This window comes from Aquila chrysaetos, chromosome 1 (genome assembly GCF_900496995.4).
Source record: "Aquila chrysaetos chrysaetos chromosome 1, bAquChr1.4, whole genome shotgun sequence".
In the NCBI taxonomy this organism is placed as follows: domain Eukaryota; kingdom Metazoa; phylum Chordata; class Aves; order Accipitriformes; family Accipitridae; genus Aquila; species Aquila chrysaetos.
The window spans coordinates 50,492,186-50,512,738 of NC_044004.1; the positions used below are offsets into that span (position 1 = coordinate 50,492,186).

At 50.3% G+C, this 20,553-nt stretch overlaps 1 protein-coding gene and 1 long non-coding RNA gene across 5 annotated transcripts; one reads left to right on the plus strand and one right to left on the minus strand.

The window, feature by feature from the left end:
* The first annotated feature begins 733 nt into the window (after positions 1-733).
* Positions 734-7,369, plus strand: PPP1R3B (protein phosphatase 1 regulatory subunit 3B). 4 transcript variants are annotated; one of them, XM_041125729.1, is made up of 3 exons: positions 781-812; positions 1,455-1,500; positions 3,839-7,369. In XM_041125729.1, exons 2-3 carry the CDS (start codon positions 1,457-1,459, stop codon positions 4,728-4,730), a joined length of 936 nt encoding a protein of 311 aa, XP_040981663.1. In that variant the 5' UTR covers positions 781-812; positions 1,455-1,456; the 3' UTR covers positions 4,731-7,369. The 4 variants fall into 4 exon arrangements, with proteins under 4 accessions (XP_029881181.1, XP_040981663.1, XP_040981731.1 ...); XM_030025321.2 differs by lacking the exon at positions 1,455-1,500 and having other exon boundaries at positions 734-812; XM_041125797.1 differs by lacking the exons at positions 781-812; positions 1,455-1,500 and adding an exon at positions 1,181-1,414.
* A 5,159-nt stretch (positions 7,370-12,528) lies between these two features.
* LOC121233519 lies at positions 12,529-16,162 on the minus strand. Its single transcript, XR_005933153.1, has 2 exons — positions 13,310-16,162; positions 12,529-12,840 (listed from the first exon to the last, which is right to left on the minus strand). It is a non-coding gene; the product is annotated as an uncharacterized LOC121233519 (long non-coding RNA).
* Between the last annotated feature and the right edge of the window lie 4,391 nt (positions 16,163-20,553).

The following is a 20,553-nucleotide window of genomic DNA, read 5'->3' on the forward strand; positions in this document are numbered from 1 at the left end:
TGTAAGTCACCTCTATGAGAAAGTCATTTTTTCCACTCCACACCGTAAATATTGTCTGGAAAGAGGATTTTGGAGAATCCTCTGGAGATTTCTACCCAGCGCCAGCCCGGAGCCACGGATGCAAGACGTGGCCGCGTGAGTGACCCTCCTCCCCGCCTGTCCCTGAGCACCCAAACACCCGGGACCAGCTCAGCCGAGAAGGATCAGCTCCCCAAAAAGGCTTTTCTGCCTCAAGAACACGTTCCTGCAGGTTTAGCCCCCATCTGCTTATTTGCGACGTCCACGAAGCCCCACTCTGCCCTCCCGGAGAGGCAGGGACGGCACCGTGGCACGGGAGCCAGGCGTTGCCGCAGGACAGAGAGGGGCCGGGAGCATCCAAGGCCTGACACGGAGCTTCCACCGTCTGCCGAGGCAAGCCAGCCCTGCTCGGGGAAAGGCGGAGGGGGCTGCCTTAGCAAGATCGCTCCACAAAGGAGAGGGTCCCTCAGGTTTGAAGGCCCCGGGAAGCGCTGCTCCTGCCCCCCCCCCCCGGCTCCTCAGGAGCCGCCGGGCGCCCCCCGCCCCCCGCCGCTGCCCCCCCCCTCCCGAGCTGCCCCGCCGCTGCCCCCGGCCCTGCGCGTGCCGGGCGCCCGGCGGCCTATTGGCCCCCCGCCGCGTTCGGAGCGCGCTCATTGGCTGCGGCGCGGGCTGGCCCGGCGGGCGGGGCGGGGCGGCGCGGGCGGTCGGTCTTAAGGCGCCGGGTCCAGCACTGCCCGAGCTGTGGCGGCGAGCCGGGGGGGGGGTGTTGGGGCCGGCCTCATGCACTGCACCAGGTATGGTCCCTGTGGGGCTCGCGTCCTCCTTCCTTCCTTCCTTCCTTCCTTCCTTCTGCTGCTGCCGTTTGGCTTCCCCGGGTGCCTGCCGTGCCCGCCGGTGAGGGGTCGCAGCCCCCTCGGGTGCGCGGGAGCGGTACCAGCGCTCCCCGACCGCCGTGCCGCTACCGGGGGGAGCGGGGACCGTCTTGGCTTGGCTCCCCGGGTGAGCCGGGAGCGGGGCGGCGGGGTGCCCCTCCGCCGGGCTCGCCGAAGGTGTCCTGGAGCCCCGGCGGGGCCGGGCGGCGGGTCTTGGCCCGGGTTTGCAGCGCTGCTTTTGCTTGCAGAGGGGACGGGCTGCAGCGGGGCTAACGTCACCGGCATTTACCCGGGGTCCAGGCGATACGAGTGGGCCCTGCCCTCGGAACAGCTCGGCCTTTCCTGAACCGGAGAGGAGAAGAGGGCAGAAAACCCGAGTGCCGCTTCTTCCAGCAGCGTGTCACGTCTAAAAACTTCTGGCTTAGCAGCTGCTGTGCGTCGAGCCCTCTGAGAGAGGGTTACCTCTTTACAGACAGCGCTAGAAGCAGAATGGAGGCAATCGAAGGGTTTTGATAAATGTAGGTGTACATAATTCCTTTGCTCTGTCTTGCTTCTCCTTCCTAGAAATGGAGGAGGGAAGAGTGAGCGGTGACATCCTCTTCTGGAGAGGGTAAAGCTGCGGGAAGATGTCCGGAGACAGAATCTAGTCTGTTTGCTCCTTGAGAGGAAGGGGAAAGGAGTCGGCCCCTGTACGTGCGTAGGGCTGCCTGCCTTGCACTGCTTGCTTCCTAGAGCTCGCTTTCCTGCATGAGCTCTCAAAACTACTTCCCTGATCCCACCTTCAAAGCATCTGAAGTTTGAGACAGCCAATGCTAGCCCCAAAAGGGAAACCTTCCTCTGTGGGCTGTGAGTTGGGCATCAGTAAGCTCTCAAGTGCAGAAGGAGATGTCTGGGGTATCAAATGAGCTGAAAAAGACAGTTTGTAAAAGCATGGAGCTCAGCCTCATTGTGGGTCTGAAAAGCTCTTACTGTAGTTCTTAGCTTGGAAAAAAGCTCCAAGTAATGCAAATCAGGCTGGATATTTCATACCTCTTCATTCTAAAAATTGTGAAGTAACCAAAGCTTGCTAAGAAATCTGACGTCTCAGCAGTTATGGGAATTCAGCTGAATAAATTTCCCTGGGAAAAGATGCTATGTGGATGAAACTGGCCCAAGTAAGAGAGAGGCATTGAAGGCTGCCTTAATTTAAAGGAGGAAATGACCTATATAAAGTGTGTGTGAATAAAAACTTGGCAAAACCAGGTAGAGATGAGCAGAATGATGTTAGCAGACAGGTGGATCTGCTGTCTGTCTTTGTACAGCTGCCCTTGAGCTGAAAGGAGGCTGAAGGAGGCAATACCAAAGGAGTTAGTTGGTGGGTGTGTTGGGAAGCAAACCTTGGCACATGTACTCTGAATAAACAGATGCCCTTGCTGAATGGATGCTGTGAAAGCCTGCTCAGAGCTGCTCTGTTGCTGTTGCAGGGTGGGGAGTTAAAGCACCAATTTGGAGAGCGTAGCTCTTGCTTTTTCTTGGCACGGGGGCAGCAATCAAGTACTAGAGCTGGCTGTGCGTGGCTTTGGCAGCCGGAGCTCTGCCGCATCATGTGGCCGGCGGCCGCTGCTACTGCTGCTGGCTCGTCCTGCTCTGCACAGTGGGAGCAGCTTTGGAGCCTGGCCTGCAGCCAAACAGGGGATTTTTATTAAGGGAATACTCTGTGTTTAAGGTCAGCTGCAATGCAACTGACTTAAGGGGGATGTGTGCGATAAATCTGTCCAGCAGTTTATCCAGAGCCAGGCCAAAGAGTCTGCCAAAAGCATCCAGCCTAACCTCAGTGCAAGGCCTGGAGCGATAGGTATGATGTTTTGGGAGCTGCCTGGCTGTAGAGGCATCTCCAGGGTTACATCTGGCAGGGTGCTGGGTGGGAGCTGCCCTAGAGCGGGTGCACAGAGTCAGATGGTGCTGCATCCCTGGAGGAATGGGCTGGATGCTGGAGGAGGAGAGGCTGTGGTAGAGGGGCACATGGCCTGTGCCTTTTTGGGGACAGACTTGCTTCCAAAGGCTTGGTCGACCTTGAGTAGGTGAGTTGTGTTTGGCAGAGCCCTGTGGCTATACAGGTGTTTCTCCCAGGGGCTCAGCACAAGTGCTGTGGAGGCTTGAGGTGTGAAGTCTGCGTTGGAGGTAAAATCTGCTGGGCCATCTGAGCTGACATCTGTTTTGAAGTACAGTGGAGAGAAGAAAGAGGCTCCTCTGTAGGTGCTGAGCAATGTTGGCTAAGTCTCTACCCTGCTGCTGTATCACACTGTTGCTATCCTTACAATACCACTTGCAGATACTTTCGATGGAGCAGTTCTAGGAGACAGTGATGAGCAAAGTACGTAGCTCAACCAAATGAGTGCTTTTTAGCCTCTAAAAATACCAGACACTTGGGGTTTATGAAAGGTGAGGTCAGTTGTGTACAGCAGCTTGTGACAAGCTGAGTTCCTGCTCCTACAAAAGCATCTGATGCCATGGGGAGAGTCATCCCTGGAGGGAGGAGAGCACAGCAGGAATACTGCTTTATGTAGCACTGGAATTTGATAATCTCTTGATTTTGTGGACATCAGCAGGACTGAGCCATGGGTTTTGCTTTGGGTCAGAAATGCTCTAGAGCCTGCTATTGCTAGCCTAGTAGGGCAGTGCCTGCGTGTCTTCGAACGGTGACTCTGTCCCTGTAGTAATTGGAAGAGATCTTGTTCAAGGGCACAACAGGCTCTGGTCCTGCCACTTCTGCTGTAGCACATTTCTCACAGTGTCTGTAAATCACACCATGCAAGCACCTGCCTTTAATTAAGCTTGATGAGGGACTTGTGGAGTTGATGGAAGCAAGTTTCTTTGGGATGGCTAGGGGGGAAGTGGTGTAGCATTTGTCTGAGAAAAGTCATATTAAAATGCTTTTCTAACATCAACTAACCCTTCTCATCTTCCAGAGTATTAGACTATTTTCCTCACAAACAAGCAATGGCTGTGGATGTAGCAATGCAGCTATACCTATGCTCCTCACCCTTGCGGAGAGAGAAGTGTGCCTGCAAAATTGCTCCAAAGTCAAGCAAGCCGTTGCGGCCGTGCATCCAGCTGAGTAGCAAAACTACACTGAATGGACCAGAAGAGGCAGCAAACTCCTTCACACACAACAAAGTGAAGAAGAGGGTGTCATTTGCAGATAGCAGAGGCTTTGCTTTGACGATGGTGAAGGTGTTCTCAGAGTTTGATGATCCGCTAGATATTCCTTTCAACATCACTGAGCTGATAGACAACATTGTGGGCCTGACAACAGTGGAGAGGGACAGCTTTGTCCTGGATTTTGTTCAGCCCTCTGTGGACTACCTGGACTTCAGAAACCGCCTCCAGGCAGACTGTGTCTGCCTTGAAAACTGTATGCTAAAGGAGCGATCTGTTGTGGGAACAGTGAAGGTGAGGAACCTTGCTTTTGAAAAGACTGTCAAGATCAGGATGACATTTGACACCTGGAAAAACTTTGTAGATTACCCATGCCAGTATGTCAAGGATACGTATGGAGGGTCAGATCGGGACACATTTTCCTTCGACATCAGCCTGCCTGAGGGAATTCAATCCCATGAAAGAGTAGAGTTTGCCATCTCCTTTGAGTGCAATGGGAAGGTGTACTGGGACAGCAACAAGGGCACAAATTACAGGATCATACGGTCAGAACTGAAGTCTGCCCAAGAAGCTGTCCGCCCCCCACAGGGCCCTGACTTTGGCAGTGCCTTTGACCAGTTTGGGAGCCCTCGGTGCTCCTACGGCCTCTTTCCTGAGTGGCCCAGCTATTCGGGCTATGAGAAGCTAGGGCCTTACTATTGACCAAAGGACAAAGTCCTGATTGACTAACTGTTGCTGGTGTGTCTGCAGGCCTGGGAGCTGGTCTGAACACGAGGTGTACGGAAAAGTGGAAGAAGTATGGCTCCCTGTAGCTCTGCATAAGCCTCCCGGCAAAACCAGATGTGCTCTGCTGGCAGTGGGCTTATAGTCAGGGAAGCATCTCTGGCAGGCGTAAAGGGCAGCCTTCCCTGCCTCAGCTCAGATAACTGGCTCTCCAGATGCTCAAAGGACCAGGAGCTGTTGCTCATGTATCTCTTCAGTGCTGCTACTCCTTCCTCTTCTATAAAGCTGCTAGTCTCCAGGGAAACACTACCGTGCTTATATTGTCTGTCCAAGCTACGTAGCGGTGGCTGGTTTGTATTGCTTGCCTAGTGTTAAAAGGCTTTTTTCAAAATATGTTCTAGTATTATGTTTTTAGTGGGCTGTACTTCAGCTGCAGGGTTCTCCTTCCAAAGCTGGCCTGTGCCTGTCAGGTAGTAGAATGGTCGGCTTGCGGGGAACAGAGCCCTCTCCTTGCATGTGTCCTTGTAGTGTGGGGTCCTTCCTACTGGAGGCAGAAAGGGTGTTTTGGAAATGAAAATGCAACTGTGATGACAGGAAATGTGGCCTTACAGCTGGCCATATTAGGAGATGTATGTGCCTGTGGGAGAGGATCTGATATGCTTAGTCACCAGTTGTTTTATCAGCTGATCTTGAAAAACTCTCATTATACCCTTGGTGTTACCAAAAATAGAGATTAGCTGTGTGGTGCTTGTAACACAGCCGTGGGTTGACAGCCTTGACTGCCTTCTTCAAAACCCTCCTGTTTCTTTTATCACAAGTGATTGATGATGCTTTTCCCCTGTGATGGACATCTGAAGTCAGCTGTTGGCCGTGCTGGGCCCTGAAAATGCAGTTCTTCCTCCTGTGGACTGTAAAACAGGGTTTTGTCCAGCTGGGGCCCACAGTCCTGTGCAGGAGGCTGTGCTCAGGTGTTGCAGGAGCTAAACGCAAATGGACCACATGGCTACTCTATGCTGTGTCCTGTTACAAGAAGGTGACTGTTGTGTACCTACTGTGGTGGAAGTGCCTTGACTGAGAAAGGGGTGGTACATGCAATCCCAGCAATGCGTTGGGATAAACAGGCTTTGGAAATGATGTTGCTTTTAAAAAAGATCTCCTAATGGTTTGTTATTCTGTGCCACGGACTGCTTGGCAGCTAATGGCATGGCACTGCTCACATGTGAAGATGCTGTGGCTATACTGGATTAATATCAACATGCTGGGCTTCCCTAGCTGTTGTAGCAGTAGCTGCCATTCTGACCTATAAATGCCCAAACTTTGCATCTCTGTGTCTGTAAGAAGTGGCTCACCCCACCTGTGCAAAGAACTAACCGTGAGGAATGTGAGATGTGGGGTTATCCTGACGCTGCCCCTGGATGTGAAACAAATCACGGATGTGAGCCGTCCCTATCTTCAAAGAGGGGGCTTGTCTTCTGGGCCTGTGCTGAGGTGAGGTGGCCAGCTTGTGCAGTGCCAAACAGCCTCACAAAGCTTCTTGCGTGCTAGTTGAGCAGAATAACTTCATCCCTCAGCTCAAAGGGAGAGTGCTGAATAGTTTGTAGAAACAGAGGTCAAGGGAATCTTACTTTTTTTCTAGTGCGTAAGCTTTATATAGTTTTTTGGGTGCCTATAATAGCCTATGGATGGGCTGGAGAGAAGCAATGGGCTAGACTACTTAACTTTTTAAACCTAGCTTTTAATTCTGGAGACTACTGTATATGATACTTACAAGCTGTTTTACCCTAACCTAGATGATCACTGTTGGATACCGAAAGGGACAAGAGCTAGCCTTCAACTGCTGCTTTTTCAAAACCCAACACCAATGCATGTCATAACTATGCTTGATCACTTAGTTGAGGTGGTAAATCTACTTGCTAGCCCAGAACTCATCAGGCTTGGTTCCTCTGTTCAAACAGCTTCCCAAGCCAGCTCTTATAACCTGCATCTGGTCTCTCTTGAAGGGACTGTTGCCTAGCTTGGCTTGAACCTGGTTTTAAACTTAAAGCAAGTCTGAGTGACACTGATCTTTTCTTTCCTTTTTTTTTTCTTTTTTTTTTTTTTTATTTAGTGTATGGTGTTAATGCTATAAGACACTGACTGTAGAAAAGTCATGTTCTCCTGGCATGCTGTCATGCCTACGGAGAGCTGTTTGTGGGCTGAAACAAGGCATGTGTCTGGGGTGCTGTGGATGGTGGTATCTCCTTACGGGCCTGTTCATTTTCAGGCTGTGGATGGGGTGTGCTTAGGGAGGAATGTGAAATATAAGCAAGAAGAGCAATGCCATAAGTAAAAGCTAGGCTGGGAACTGACTATTTGACCAATAGTGGTTTAAAAATATTACTTGTGGCCTTTCCCCTTTTTCCTTTTTCCATTGCCAATGTGAACATAGTAGTGAGGGGTTGCTCTCCTCGCTCTAGGCCTGGAAGTGCCTTGTGGGTTGTTTTGCATGTTTGTTTTTTAAAAGATATTTTTGTACACAACATTCAAGTGGAAAATGCACTTTATAATTGCCATGTAATGACTCTTTTAAAACTATAGTCCTGTTTTTATCTGATTGTTAAAATAAAGGTGGAACAAAATGTTGGCTGTGTATCGTTGTCTTATTTAAACACCCACGGGGCTGGGGAGGTGATTTGGACGCAGGACCAGCTTCCTGCAAGTGGCCATTGGCAGGGAGGAGCGCACATCCGCAGTGGACTCTGCTGCCTGCCACAGGAAAGAGCTGCCTATTCCTGCTGCCTTCCTGCCAACACAAATGCTTCCAGAGCCTCTGCAGCTGTGGGAAGGAGCAGAGGAGCCAGGCCCTTGCCTTTGTGCTTAAGTTTCCCCACTAACCACTGTGTTCCTGAGCTGCTCTTCGCTCTTTCCCTGCTTGCAGTGCCAGGAGCAGCCTTTTCAGGTTTTTCTGCATTTGTTTCAGGTCAGGCTCAGTCCTCCCCCCTACCTGGCTTGATCTGGGATCAATGCTTTCTCTCTGCCTGGGTACTGGGGTGCGATGGATACAAGGAGAGCTGTTGCAGTAGGAGGGTCAGGCTCTTTTCTAATACCAGGATCAAGTGAAAGTTAGACCCTTCACCTCAAACTAGTTTTTCCCGTTGTCACTGCAATAAAAAGCACTGGCAGGAAAGGTGCCCCTTTGCAGAGAGGGAACAACTCTAGTGTAAATGCCAGCCAGGGCTAGTTGCAGGATGTGACCTGGCTTTCACCACAAAGATGAGGTCTTGGTGATGCCCTGGAAGTGTTGCATTTCAAACAGTCAACTACTGAGTTGGGTGGCTTTTGCCACTTACAGATAAGAGAAGCAAGCAAGCTGGGGGGGGGGGGGGGGGGGGAAGCACATACAGTCTTGGTGTAGGCTGGCTTGAGGGACTATGCAGGCAGTACTTCCTATCCTGCTACAAAGCCTTACAGAGTGTGAGCTTAGCCCTTGCTCTATACAGAAATAAAACTGAGCACCTTCTGACTGTGGCTATTTCTGAGTCTCTCGCTTTCAGAAGATGAACTATCTTTCCAGGGTGTTTTGCTTTCAGCAGCAGCTGGGTAAGGTAAAGCTTTTGGTTTCTCAGCTTCCTCCCCCAGTCTTTGCATCACAAACCCAAGCATGCTGACCCAGTGGGGTGCGAGCTCTTCCACCAAGTGGGGAAGCTGCTCCCCTTGACAGAGGAGTATGGAATTTGCATGCACCTGGGAAAAGGGTATTGCATGGTGTTTCTTGCTGGTCTGTGATGTTTTGCTCCCCTGTGGCTCAGGGGAGCCTGCATTGGCTGTCACCCGCTGCTGTTTGTGCCCAGAGGCCCTTCTGGTGTTGTCTTTGTGGTGGGATCCTTCCAGGGGTGGCAGATCTGCTCAAAGGCAGCTGAGAGCTGCTCTGCAGTAGGAGTGCTGGGGTCCTGGGAAAAGGAACAACACAGGCTGAGGAGGGCGAAAAGTTACGTGTGTGTGATTTTTCACATGCAGGTGGGTAAGAGAGAAATCCTGCATGTAATCCCCTGCCTGACAGCAGTTATGCCATGAGAAGTAGTATAAGGTAAAGGGCTTTGCTTTCTTGGCAACCATTTGCCACTCCCTTTTCTCCCCAAATTCTGTCAGCGCCACATCTAACCAACAGCTGTTAAGCACCATTAAAAATGCTTCAGATATATATATATATATTTTTTTTTTACTGCTGTTCTTCTTTTAATCAAACATACAACACAGACCTCTTTTAAAAGGCCACCTGATTGTTTTTCTGGTTGCAGGAGGAAAAAATAAATATTTTTAAAAGCTATTTGTGCCCCTCCCCCTGCCCCAGCACATCCCCAGGTGATTTGGGAGGCTTGGCCGTGGCTACTTTCACATCCGAACACTGGCCCAAGCTCATGAGTGAGACAACTCCAGTCAGCCATTTCCTGTAACAGTTTTGTGGCCGAAAACCCCATGTGATGACGGTTTCTGTTTGCGAGATAAGGAAGTCCAAGCTATGCCTGCTGACATCTGGGGCTGCTGAGATGTGCAAGCATTAGAAGGGCCAAGAGAGCTCTTGGGTTTCTCTCCTAATGCCCAGGTGTTACTTGCTAGAGGATACAGACACTGCAATTACTGCATTTATAAAGCCCTTGGTGGCAGGTGTGATTGTGTGCTTGCTGTTTAATATACAAAGATTTCTTAGAGTGCTCCTGGCATTCCCCACCCCCTTAGGCTTTGCTCTGAGGTTCCCAGGCCTCTGTATCCTGAGGGTTTTCAGTGCCACCTCTTGGCAGAGATAATCAAGCTGGGATATCATGTTGATCTCGGCTGAGGTGTTTGGAGGTTCGGGTTTGCTAAGTCTGTGCTCCATGGACAGCTCTGTAAAGGGGAGGGGGGGCAGGTGTCCCCCTGGTCCATATCCAACTCCCTTTGCCAAGCACAATCACCCACTGGCCCAGGGATGCTGTCTTACAGGAGACCAGCTCTGCTGAACCACTGCTACCACAGCACCCTCATCTAGAGCATACTGGATTGCAAGTCCTGGATGCAGTGACAAAGGCAGGATATGGGGTCTCTGCACCCACATCCTGGCAGAACAGGTCAAAACTGTATAAGGAAGTTTGTTAAAAGTAGATCCAAGCACCCCAGGAAGAGCACAGGTGAGAGTTTGCTGCTCTCTTCCCATTCTCATGCTTTCTAAGAAGGTCCTTGCTGGGGAATATGGACTGCCAGAGTTGTCCCCAGCCTTGTCCAGCTTCCAGAGCAGGGCTGGTGACAGGCTGAAAAAGTTCTCTTTGAGACTGCTCATGTATTGAAGAAGGGCCTTGAGTTCATGTTTCAAGACATGCTTAGCTCATGGCCCTGCTTAATCAGAAAGTGAGGCTCTGTTGCTAACTGAGCACCAGACAACAGTGCGAGGAGAGCTACAGCTAAGACACATGATCCTGAAAGTGAGGAGGTGATGAGCAAAAATGTAGGAAATCCAAGAGAAGCTGACTGCTTTCAAACCCAACGAGGACAGTTCAGCCTGCCGTCTGTCTGTGTCTCCGTACAGATGCTGTATGAGCACTCCATATTCTTGCTTTAGGTGTTTGCCAGGCTAGACTCAGCATGGGGGATGCTCAGGTGAAAAACTGCCTACAGTGGGGTAAGATGCAGAGGGTAGGAAAAATGTCTCTGCCAAACCATGCGAGTGTAAATGCATCCAGATAGTGCTTTGCTGCTGGAGCAAATTTTTCTTTGGTGTTAAACATAGCTCTTGCAGGCGCTCGAAGTGGAGAGTGACCTGTGGAAGACGTGTTTGCCTTGCTAACAGAGGGCAGCAGTAGCATAAGAGGGGAGGAAGACTGAGTGCATCATTTCCCGGCAGCAGTCAGCATTTCTTCTTTGGTTTCCCCTCCACAAACTGTCAGCAAATGAGCCTCACTAAGAAACTGGGTCTTTGGGGTCACGTCTCTTGTCCACAAGGCAAAGGATAAGCGGTGCTTTCTTTTTGACACATACCATGGGGCTTCCTGTTGCTCTGTAGCAAATCCCTCATGCTCTACAGCAGGGCATTCCCCTTTTCTCTTCTCTCTTATACACCATGATGCTGTTTCCACCACTGCTAGCATAACCATCAGGAAACTCAAGCCTGAGCTTGGTTTCACAATGTCTTCCGCAAGCTTGTGTGTGGTCTGGGGGCAGGAAGGTCACTTGTGTGCAGTGGGAGGAGGCTGTGCCAAGGACACAGCTCGCAGCAGCACCGAGAGCACCCTGCACCCCTGGGAACAGCACAGAGCTTTGCCATAAAGCCAGCAGCATGGGGCTGGGTTGCGATGCTCCCAAACTCCCCTGGTATTTCCACAGACTTGCTCTGACTGGGCAGTTCGGCAGGCTCTAAACTATTGCAATAAAACATATTTATGTCCTTGTCTCTTTTTGATGGAGCTAAGCTTCAAACCAGCTGCTCTGGCCCAGCAAGGTTCTGCCACGCTGCAGCCAGAGAAGCTGCCTAGCCTGTCTTTATCCTCCCCCTTGGAGGGGTACCGTGCCAGACAGTTAGCTGTCATTTAAGACTTGTTATTGACATTTACACAAGGCTTAAAAAAAGAAAAATGGTGTCTTTGTTGAAAAATAATTGCAGCTGGCATGTTCCTTTGGTACAGATAAGTCAGAGCAGTCACCAAGTTAAGTACTTTGGCTCCTGGAACCGGGAAACGGGCAAGCCCTTCCAGCCGATACATTAGTCACAGGTCTTCTCTCTGCTCCAATGCTGCTATGTGGTCTCAGGGGGGAGGGAAGGCTCAGACTTCATAACCCAGGAGAATTGTGCTCAAAAGAGCATAAGAGGGTGAAATATTCAGGATATCTCCGTAAATGCTTTTATAGCTTCCAGCTATTTCTGGTGTGGGAGCCATCTTGAGACCATGGTGATGTCTTTATATTTAATGAATCCTAGACAGGTTCAAGTGGGAAGAGATCTCTAGATGTCTGCTCCAAGCAGGACCACTCTCACAGCTAGCTGAGGTCACTCAAGGCCTCATCCGTGTGAATGATGATGACCTCAATGGAGATGCCACCACATCTCTGTGCCCTGTCCCAGGGTTGCCCTGCTCTCCTGGGGAAAAGACACGGTCCTCAGCAATCAAAGGAGCTCTGAGCAACATTGCAGCCTTGCAAAAGCACCCTGTTTGTTCCAGCTCCTGGCCAGATTCAGGACATATGGATGTGAGGGGACAAGGTAAGCGGCCACAGGACAAAAATATTTCAGGGCTAGCAAGTCCTAACCCATGTGTAGTCTGGGGCAAGGGAGCAGCTGCTATTTGCATATAGCAAGGTACTTGCTATACCAAGGCCTCCTGCAGTAAAGGGTAGAACCATACTCCCAATACAGTTGCTGGAAAACCCTGCTGCCAAGAACTCAAGCCCTAAACTGACCTACAGCCCACCTTCCAACGACACCCATCAAGGTCAATCTGAGCAAACCAGACCCCAGTTTCCTTCCCAGCACTCAATACTCAGCAGTAGGGAACTCATGATCTCCTGGGCCTGCTTTCCATCTTTATGGTCCCTGCCAGAACAAAACTGGAGCATTATCAGCAGGAATGTAATTCCTCAGTGTTTGTGTGGTGACACTCCAGCACTATGGAGACAGGCACTTTTATAGGAAGAAATATAATAGTCCTCTCCAGCCCCACTCGGGGTTTTATGACTGTTCCCCTTTCACACATTGTTCCCCTGGACACCTGGGAGGTGTTGCTTCTCCTGCATTTTCCTACTTACTGTGCTTATTGGCATCTGGGAGACAATCAGAAATGCAGAGTGTTTATTCATCTATGAGCTCAGCTGAACGTGTCCTTGATAATGTTGCAAGCCAGGGCTCAGGGTAGCTGTAGGTGATGTGGTGACAAAGACCACGAGTGGCACCTTCCACCCCTCATTCCACAGCACACTTGGTCACTGGAGTAAGACATGTTGGCACAGGTCTTCCTCTTGGGCTGAGGACTGTCACAGCCCAGCTTTACTTTCTCCAAGAAGCTGTCTCCAAGCACATCAACTCACAATAGGAGGCAAACTAAAAATAAATAAATCCATCGAACCCTCCACTCCTCCATGGTGGCTTCTGCAGGAGAAGAACTTCACTTCAGAAACCAGAACAATTATCACTAGAATGCTTTACAGCCATGCAAGCAATTATAGCAGACATGTACTAACTTTTAAGTTGGTGGTTAACAAGATTTCTTAGACAACCAATGAATCTACACACAAATCTTTCAGTGCTTCTAAATGCCCTGCAATAACAGCCCAGTGCTGGTAAACAGTGAGCCATAAAGCCAGCAGGGATGCACTCACTGAGAGTTAATAGCAGGATGACTGAGCATTTTAGTCATTTTTCCTTTTTTTAGTTTTGGTGTTACTGCAAGGGAACACAGCTTTTGTTCAGGCAAGCTGTCTTGTGAGTGTTATTTCTGCTAGTAGGTATCCTGTTTTAGTCTAAAATTGAGAAATTGAGTATTTATTAACAGTTTGGTACAAAAAGCTTTTGTCATTACTCACCTGCATCAGACTGGATTTAGTGTTTAACCACTTACCTCAACAAATACAGGCACTGCACACACGACTTGGTGGCCTGCTCTGAGACCTGGGAAACCCATGGCAGCCTCAGGCTGCTTAGGACCCTCAGAGCCCAAGGCTGTCTTTGGGGCTGGGCACCATGTGAAATGGCTCCAGCTGGCAACTCAGAATCACTTTGAAAAGGAAAGCAGAGTCATCTCCCTCTGAAATCAGAGCACTATCTGCTAGCAAGGAAAGAAGATCTCCGAGGGCCTTGTCTTGGCCACAGTAATGCCTGTAGGATGCAGCTGTGCCCTGGGTGAGGGGACCAGCAGCTTGCATTGGCCATCATCCTCTGGCGCACTGGCAACATGGAGCAACTCAGCTGTGCTGGGAAAAGTCCACCCTTGGCCTTAAGGTGACTGGATGGGGAAGCAGGACACTGGCCACTCCAGCCACCTTTGCCCCTTGCCTCTCCTCTCCTCTTCCTGGGGCAATTTCTCAGGATGGGGGACAGCACCCTGGTGTTCAGCTCCTTCGGCACTTGTTGGCCCACATGGCCATGGAGCACAGAGGTGGCCTGGCAGGGGACAGCCCATACCCACTTCCTCACCACTTGCCCTTGCCGAGGACGCCAGAGCCCATGCTTATGCATGCGGAAGACACGCAGGGAAGGCATAGAAATTCATACCGATGACTGGTTATTGAGCTTACGTTAAAAACACAGCGTGCTTTTTTAAGGATGTGGGGGGCAACCAGCTGGTTACATGAGATCTATGTCTCTTGCTACCATGGTACCTGCCAGCAGCTGAGCAGTGGTCCCCCAAGCCTGCCCGTCCCCTTCTCTGCCAGATCAGGTCTCAGGTAATGCGGGAGCAACACTGTCTGCTCCTCTCCAAGAGTGTCCCCGTCCCAAGAGCAGAGCATTGACATACCTCCCAGTAGCCAGGCAGAACCACTGACAGGCAGAAAGCAGTGCTAAAGTTACTCCGGCTGGTGTGCTTCATGTTGTGCACATCCTCTGAAGCAGGTCTTGTTCTGGTCCCTTTGCTACTTGGTAGAGCCAGTCCTTCACTTGCCTGCAGCCTGGATTATTTACCTGCGAATGTCTTTTAGACCGGGCATTATTTCTGAGTGCTTGTTGTAACTTGTCTTGCTGCTGCGTTGCTCTCTTGTAGGATGTGTCTCAGAAAGCACGCTGAATCAAGTGGTGTGATTCTCATATGGTCTCCCCCTGGTCCAGCAGCAGCACCACCAGCCAGAACTGGCAAAATAGCCCTTCTTATAAAGATGGCTTGCTAGGCTGACTTGTGGGTGCCACACTGGAGGTGGCCAAATTCTGGCTACATTAACCAACCTCCAAATAACCATGTAACGCCCCTTCCCAAACAAAACAATGGGATGTGGGAAGCCATGGCTCCAGGTCATCTTGATGAAGCTAAATACCATGTGTAAGGCTACAGGATGGGCTGCACTCCTACTGAGGAGACAGAAGAGCCCAAGTCCTGGGGAGGTGGCAGGGCCAGGCCATCTCTGACCCCCATTGTGAACTGGAGAATGTGGTCTCACGTTGTAGGGCCTGGGACAAGTCTCTTGTGCTGGATTACACAACTAGGCATCAGAAACACTCATTCCTCTTGCCTGCTGTGTGCTGGAAGGTTTAAGTCAAGTCCATCGAATCTGCAGCTGGAGTGTGTCAGCTTGGGAAAAATCCTGCCTCACGGATGAATGTCTGGAATGAAAGAGTGCCAGCATGCCTGCACACCGTGCTAAGCTGAGCCAGCACAGGCTCTCAGGTTCTGTCTGCCTTAATCCAGCTAAGTTCAGGCTCAGCATTAAAGCACTGCTTAGATCCCCAGACGTTGCAGTTGCACAGCCACACTGCAGAAGGTGCGGCTCCTTTGAACACCCCTAAGCTACCTGTCAGCTTCAGCCATGCTTTTCATGGGGCTGGGACTGGGCTGCAGGTCAGTCCTGACCGATCCTCTTGGGCTTCTCCGTCTCAGTAGTGCCTTTACTGAATGGAGACAGGATGGCATTCTGGCGCAGCACATTCAGTTATTCGTCTTTTCTTGCCATCAGCCAGCTCCTTACAGCAAAGCCCCCCCCCAGCAATGACAGGCATCTTCCCCCATCATGGGTAGGAAGAGCAAGGGAGAAAGAAAGCCTCAGTTCAGCTTTCTAATTAACAAAATGAGAGATCTGCCTGAGTCTGGAAGAAGTGCCCATCTGGCAGGACCCTGCAGCTCCACCCTCAGGGAATTTGCGTTTCTGACACTCAATCTGCCTACTTGAGAGAATACACTTCCAGGATCAGCTGCAAGCAGAGAGACTTGTGAGCCAGTTCTGTACAACTCTTACCCTAAATAAGGCTCCACCCAGCTCTAGCTGGAGCCAAACAAAGCAAAGGCTCTTTTCTTCCGAAATACATGGGAGGTCATAAGCTAGCTTGGAGCTGTATTTTCAGCTCTGACGTTGCTTTTCAGCTCTGCTGCTTGTGTTCGTGCTTGGCTGCTTCTCCCTTTCCAAATTCCAGCTGTGGATTGCCTTTGTTTCCTTAACGATGTGAAGAAGGAAGAAGTTTGGCTATGGTCTTACATGAAAAGAGTGGATGCAATTTATAGCATCTTGCACTAAGGGGGCACTGAGAACAACTAGGAGCCTCAAACTAATCTGAACCTGATTCAGTAGCCAGATTTTTCCAAGGTGCAGATGACCCAACAAGAGGAATGGGTGAGCGGTGACCAAGGGGAGTTCCCAGCTGCAGCATAGACCCTGAGAAAAGAAAAGACTGGCAAACCTGAACCCTGGGGAAATCTCCAGAACTCAAACTTTTCCGTTGATCGGAGAGAGTGATCCCTTCTCAGACAATCAACTGTTTGGTATGGAGTGGCTCCATGGCCCAGCAGACCAAGCTGTAAATACGGCCCCAGGGACCCAGACCACTCCAAACTGGTGCAATTACTGAACTGTGGGGATGAATAATCATCCAAATAGCTTTCTCAGGCGGTGCAGGGAAGAAATGTCACCAACCATGTGTAAATTGAGACCATATGCTTCTAGGATGCTTTCTGAGCAGAGTGAGCTTGACAAAGCTGGAGTGAGTTCAAGGCTGGTTCCCAGGTCAGACCCCGGCACAGCAGTCCCTCCTCTTCTGGTCCCAGGGACTCTCCCAGCTCTGGTCATTATTTTCACCACAGCCAGTGCCTACTTTTCTGCACTAGTGAAAGGCTGCAAGGCCTCCAAGGCCGAGACAGAGCTTGTGCTTTGTTTGTTTGGAAAAAATGAATGCTAGAAAAAAACACGCCGGAGAACTGCCTCTGGCCTCCCCCATCTGTGCATGAAGGCAACTCCTCCACGGTGGCAGCAGCCTCTCCTTCTGCTTGGCAGGTGTTGTCTGGACCAGAGCCATAGATACAGGATCTATTCTTTGTTGAGCATGGAAAGGAGAAGCACTTGCTTGTCATAGCCCATGCCAGAAAACACTTTGCTATGCACTTTAACAGCCGACTTGGTAACACAGAGGTGCTGGCCCCCGTTCTCTGCGCTTCATTCCCTGAAGAAGCAGGGCAATCATTGCTTTTTCTTTGCACAAAGAAGCTGTCGGACGTAACCTGGCACCTGAAAGGGGTTCTTCCACCGTGCAATTAGTTTCTGGGGGTTTGGGGTTCTTTCACATCCTGAAAGATGGCATTTTCCACCTCTTGGGAGGCCTGTCCCTCACCATCCGGCTCTCTGTGTGCCAGTAATGGAGCCACATGTGCATGTGCCAGAGCCTCCCTGATGCTTTGGCCTGGTTACCCTGTCCTGCACAGCCTCAGCTACAGCTCCCACATCTCTGGAGGGCACGCACCAGCGGCTGGGAAACTGGGAGAAGGCAAAGCGAGCCCTAATCAAGCAAGGCGGCTAGTTATTACCAAGCTGCTCTTTCTAGTGCAAGAAGCCCCGGAGCAGCAAAACTGCTCGCCTCGTGTATGCTCATTAGCAGCACGGATAAGAGCAGCATTGATTGCAGGCTATAATTAGATCTCTGGGACCTTTCTGGACTGGCTTTCTCTGGCATTGTGCTACTTTGAAAGCACTTCCAATTTCTTTTCTCATTCTTTTTTTCTTTTCTGAATGGTTGGGATGGCATTTCCTTATTCAGCAGATTTGGGACAGTTTCTGTTTTCTCCATTGTGGCTCACAGACCTCTCCTCAACTTGGTGCCACAAGCCCCACACCACAGAGTTAGCAAAAGCTCCATTGTTTGACCGCTCCTGCTCCCTTGGGCTGTAGAGTTGGCCAGACTGTAGCTCTCTTCTTAGCACTGCATGGCTAACCTGCCAGGCAGCCCTCCCTGCTTCGGTTAGCTTGCCAAGACGTAGTTTTGTGAGTATCTTCCTCTGACGATGACTGATTTTCCTGGAATTGCTTTCTTCACATGCTCTGTGCAGCCAGCCTAGAGCACTCCCAGAAGAGATGGATGCAGTCAGCCAGCGCTAAGCACGCACTCCCGGCACAGTGGCCGACATGGAAATTATTACTCCTCCCCTGGAGTGCTGGAAAACCACCTCAGCATCCACTCAGTGAAAACAGGGGAGGAAGAGTGAACGGAAAGACCCACAGCACAAAGGCCTGGTGTTCACGTATCGACACTCCATGTGGCAAATGGGACCCTGGGGGTCTCCCTGCTTCTGGCTTCCCCTCCACAATGCTGGTGCGTTGGAGACAACCACTAAGCAAGGCCCTGCAGCGGGCATGGGCCTTCTGGGCTGCACCACGTTCATCTCTCTTTGCTACATCCACAGACCATTCCTTCATCTTCTGCTGCGCCACCCACACAGCAGCCGGGAGGCAAGGGCAGAGGTGCCGGCAGCCCACCTGGGATCACGGAGCCAGAGGCAAACAGGCACACCGAAGCTTGGCTGACCCATGTGCTGAAGGAGAGTATCTGAGGAAGCACGTTTGTACCTCTGGTTTTGAACCCAAGGCCAAACCGACTGAGATGAAAGTGCATTTTTGGGTAGCACTCTCTCTGAGACCAGAAATTCACCCCGAACAAAACATTTTGGTGATGAGCTACTTTTCGGCTTCCTGTATTCTCACCGAAGGCTTGCTGACCTCACGCTGACGTGTAACCTGAACTAGATATACCGAGTGCCTGCCTCTTCCCAGTACCTTCAGGCAGCAATACAAACTCTGACCCACCCAATGCAAGTTAATTGTGCTATTTTCTGCAATGTCAACATGAATTTTGTCCTATTGTTTGTGCTTCAAAGCTATGTGAATCCTTGGAAGCAATTTTATCTTTATTCCATAGCCTCCCCTTCCCTTCCATTTCTCTTCCCTAATCTTAAATTGCTTTTCTGCTGATTTAAAGTTAAAGCAGTTTAAAGTCAAAGCTCTGCTCTGAGACATGACTTTGTGAAACTGTATTTGCTTACGTATTAAATTTGTTCCCTGTGTGAGATCTAAGCCAGATCTGCTGAGGTTAGTGGCTCTCATACGGGTTTATTGCTTGTTACTCCTCTGAACCCAGGAAGAACGAGTCCAGCAAAGTGGAGCAGGTGTTTTATTCTGGGTAATTTTCTAATTACCTATATCAGCTCTGCACGTGCAAACCACAGTATCTAACCAAAAGTTCATCATTGGCAGAACATGGCCTGGCTGGAGCTGAGAAACTTGATTATATCCAAGGGGTGAAAAAGAAATTACAAGCTTGAGTTTCAGAGCCCAGCACAGGTTCTGACCCACCTCACAAGATTAGCAGCCAAAAATTTAAGATCAAGATCTCCATCTGCAGGTATGGCAGGAAGAAGTTCTCTAAATTGAGCAGCATGAATTGGGTCTCCCCATTTACTTTCTTTTATATGTAGGTGATTTCTGATCCACAAAGGCCTTTTGGTACCTAACTCCATCTCCCCTGTAGGTCTTACAAGTTGCCTAGAGCAGCCTGTAATAAACCAGACCTGGCAACACCGTGGAATAATTTCTAGCACAGAACTGCCCAAGCGGTAGGACAAGAACATTTGTAATCAGCAGGGTCTAAGGACAGAGCCTCTCTCTCCCAAGACGACCACGGGTTTTCGGCAAATCGGTCTGGTGGGAGGAAGAGACAGCCACAACCATTTCTGTCCCAAGGCATTTGACAAGGCAATGCATAGTTTGCACTGGAGCCAAAGTCCATTAGTTTAGCAACAAAAAGCTGGCAGCACCTGATTTTCTAATGTAACCTGATACCACTATTTAAAGTTTACAGTGTGAATTATTAACAGAGTTCCACCCAATGCCTTAACATCGGGAGGCTGGAAAAATCACCTACTTTCAAGGGCAGGTTCAATTTCCTTCGTCTGACCTAGATTCTATAATTCCCCCCGCCCCATCATAGCCTCATTTACACTTTTAAATTGACATGTATGATGTGTGGCTTACCACCCTTCCATGAAACGATGAACAAGTGGATGAAGGTCACTGCTACCTGTCTGTTGGAAGGGAACAAGCTGAAGGGGAGGCAAAGAGAGAGAGAGGGCGGTTCTGTTTTCTTTTGATATAGTTTGGCACTGAAAATGCACACACCTAAAAAGAAATGGAATGTTTAAAGGACACTATGACAGGGACAGGTTTGCAGGGTAAAGAAAAATCCCCTCCTGGCCAGACAGAAACTCAGGTTGTCTCTGCCTCTCCCAGGCCACTCTCTGATGCTCCCATCTCCCCCTTGCCCTGTGCTCACCTGGCAATCTCCCTGATAGGAACCCCCATTTCAAGTGTCCCATTCCCTCCTGGTCTCCTCTCCCTGCCTCGGTTTCCCTCTGGAAGCCCACTGCTGATAGAGGAGCCCGTCATATCGTCCTCACTTCTATCAGGGGCCAAGCCATGCCCCAGGTTTCTCCTGAGATGCCTGCAGCTAAGTGGTACCCGAGCATCTGGATGCTCGTGCTACCCATGCAGGCTGAGCAGCAAGCTGTGCCATGACGTGAGAAACGTGACAGCCATGCTGCTCAAGGGCCTGGCCTCTCGCCCGATAATTGGCTTGAAGAAGGAGGAGAAAAAAATTGTTTGCAGGAGTATCATGGAGAGACATCAAGACAGGGCTATTAATAAGAGGCGAGACATAACCTGCAGGCCACATGTCACGGGACCTCGTGGTGAGGCCATCGTGTGGTATGTGCAACTCAGTGTGCCTTCGTGGGGAGGCAAACGTAACCCTCACTCCTGTGGACCTGTAGCTACTCAACCTTTACATTGAATATGTCAGTGCTTTGTGATGTTCTTGGGAAACACCTCAGGACCTCCAGGAGCA

Excerpts from the sequence above, each read along its gene's own strand:
- PPP1R3B (XM_041125729.1), top strand. The coding sequence starts at position 1,457 with ATGGAGGAGGGAAGAGTGAGCGGTGACATCCTCTTCTGGAGAGG. Across the intron at positions 1,501-3,838 it reads GACATCCTCTTCTGGAGAGG|AGTATTAGACTATTTTCCTC; the intron begins GTAAAGCTGCGG and ends CTCATCTTCCAG.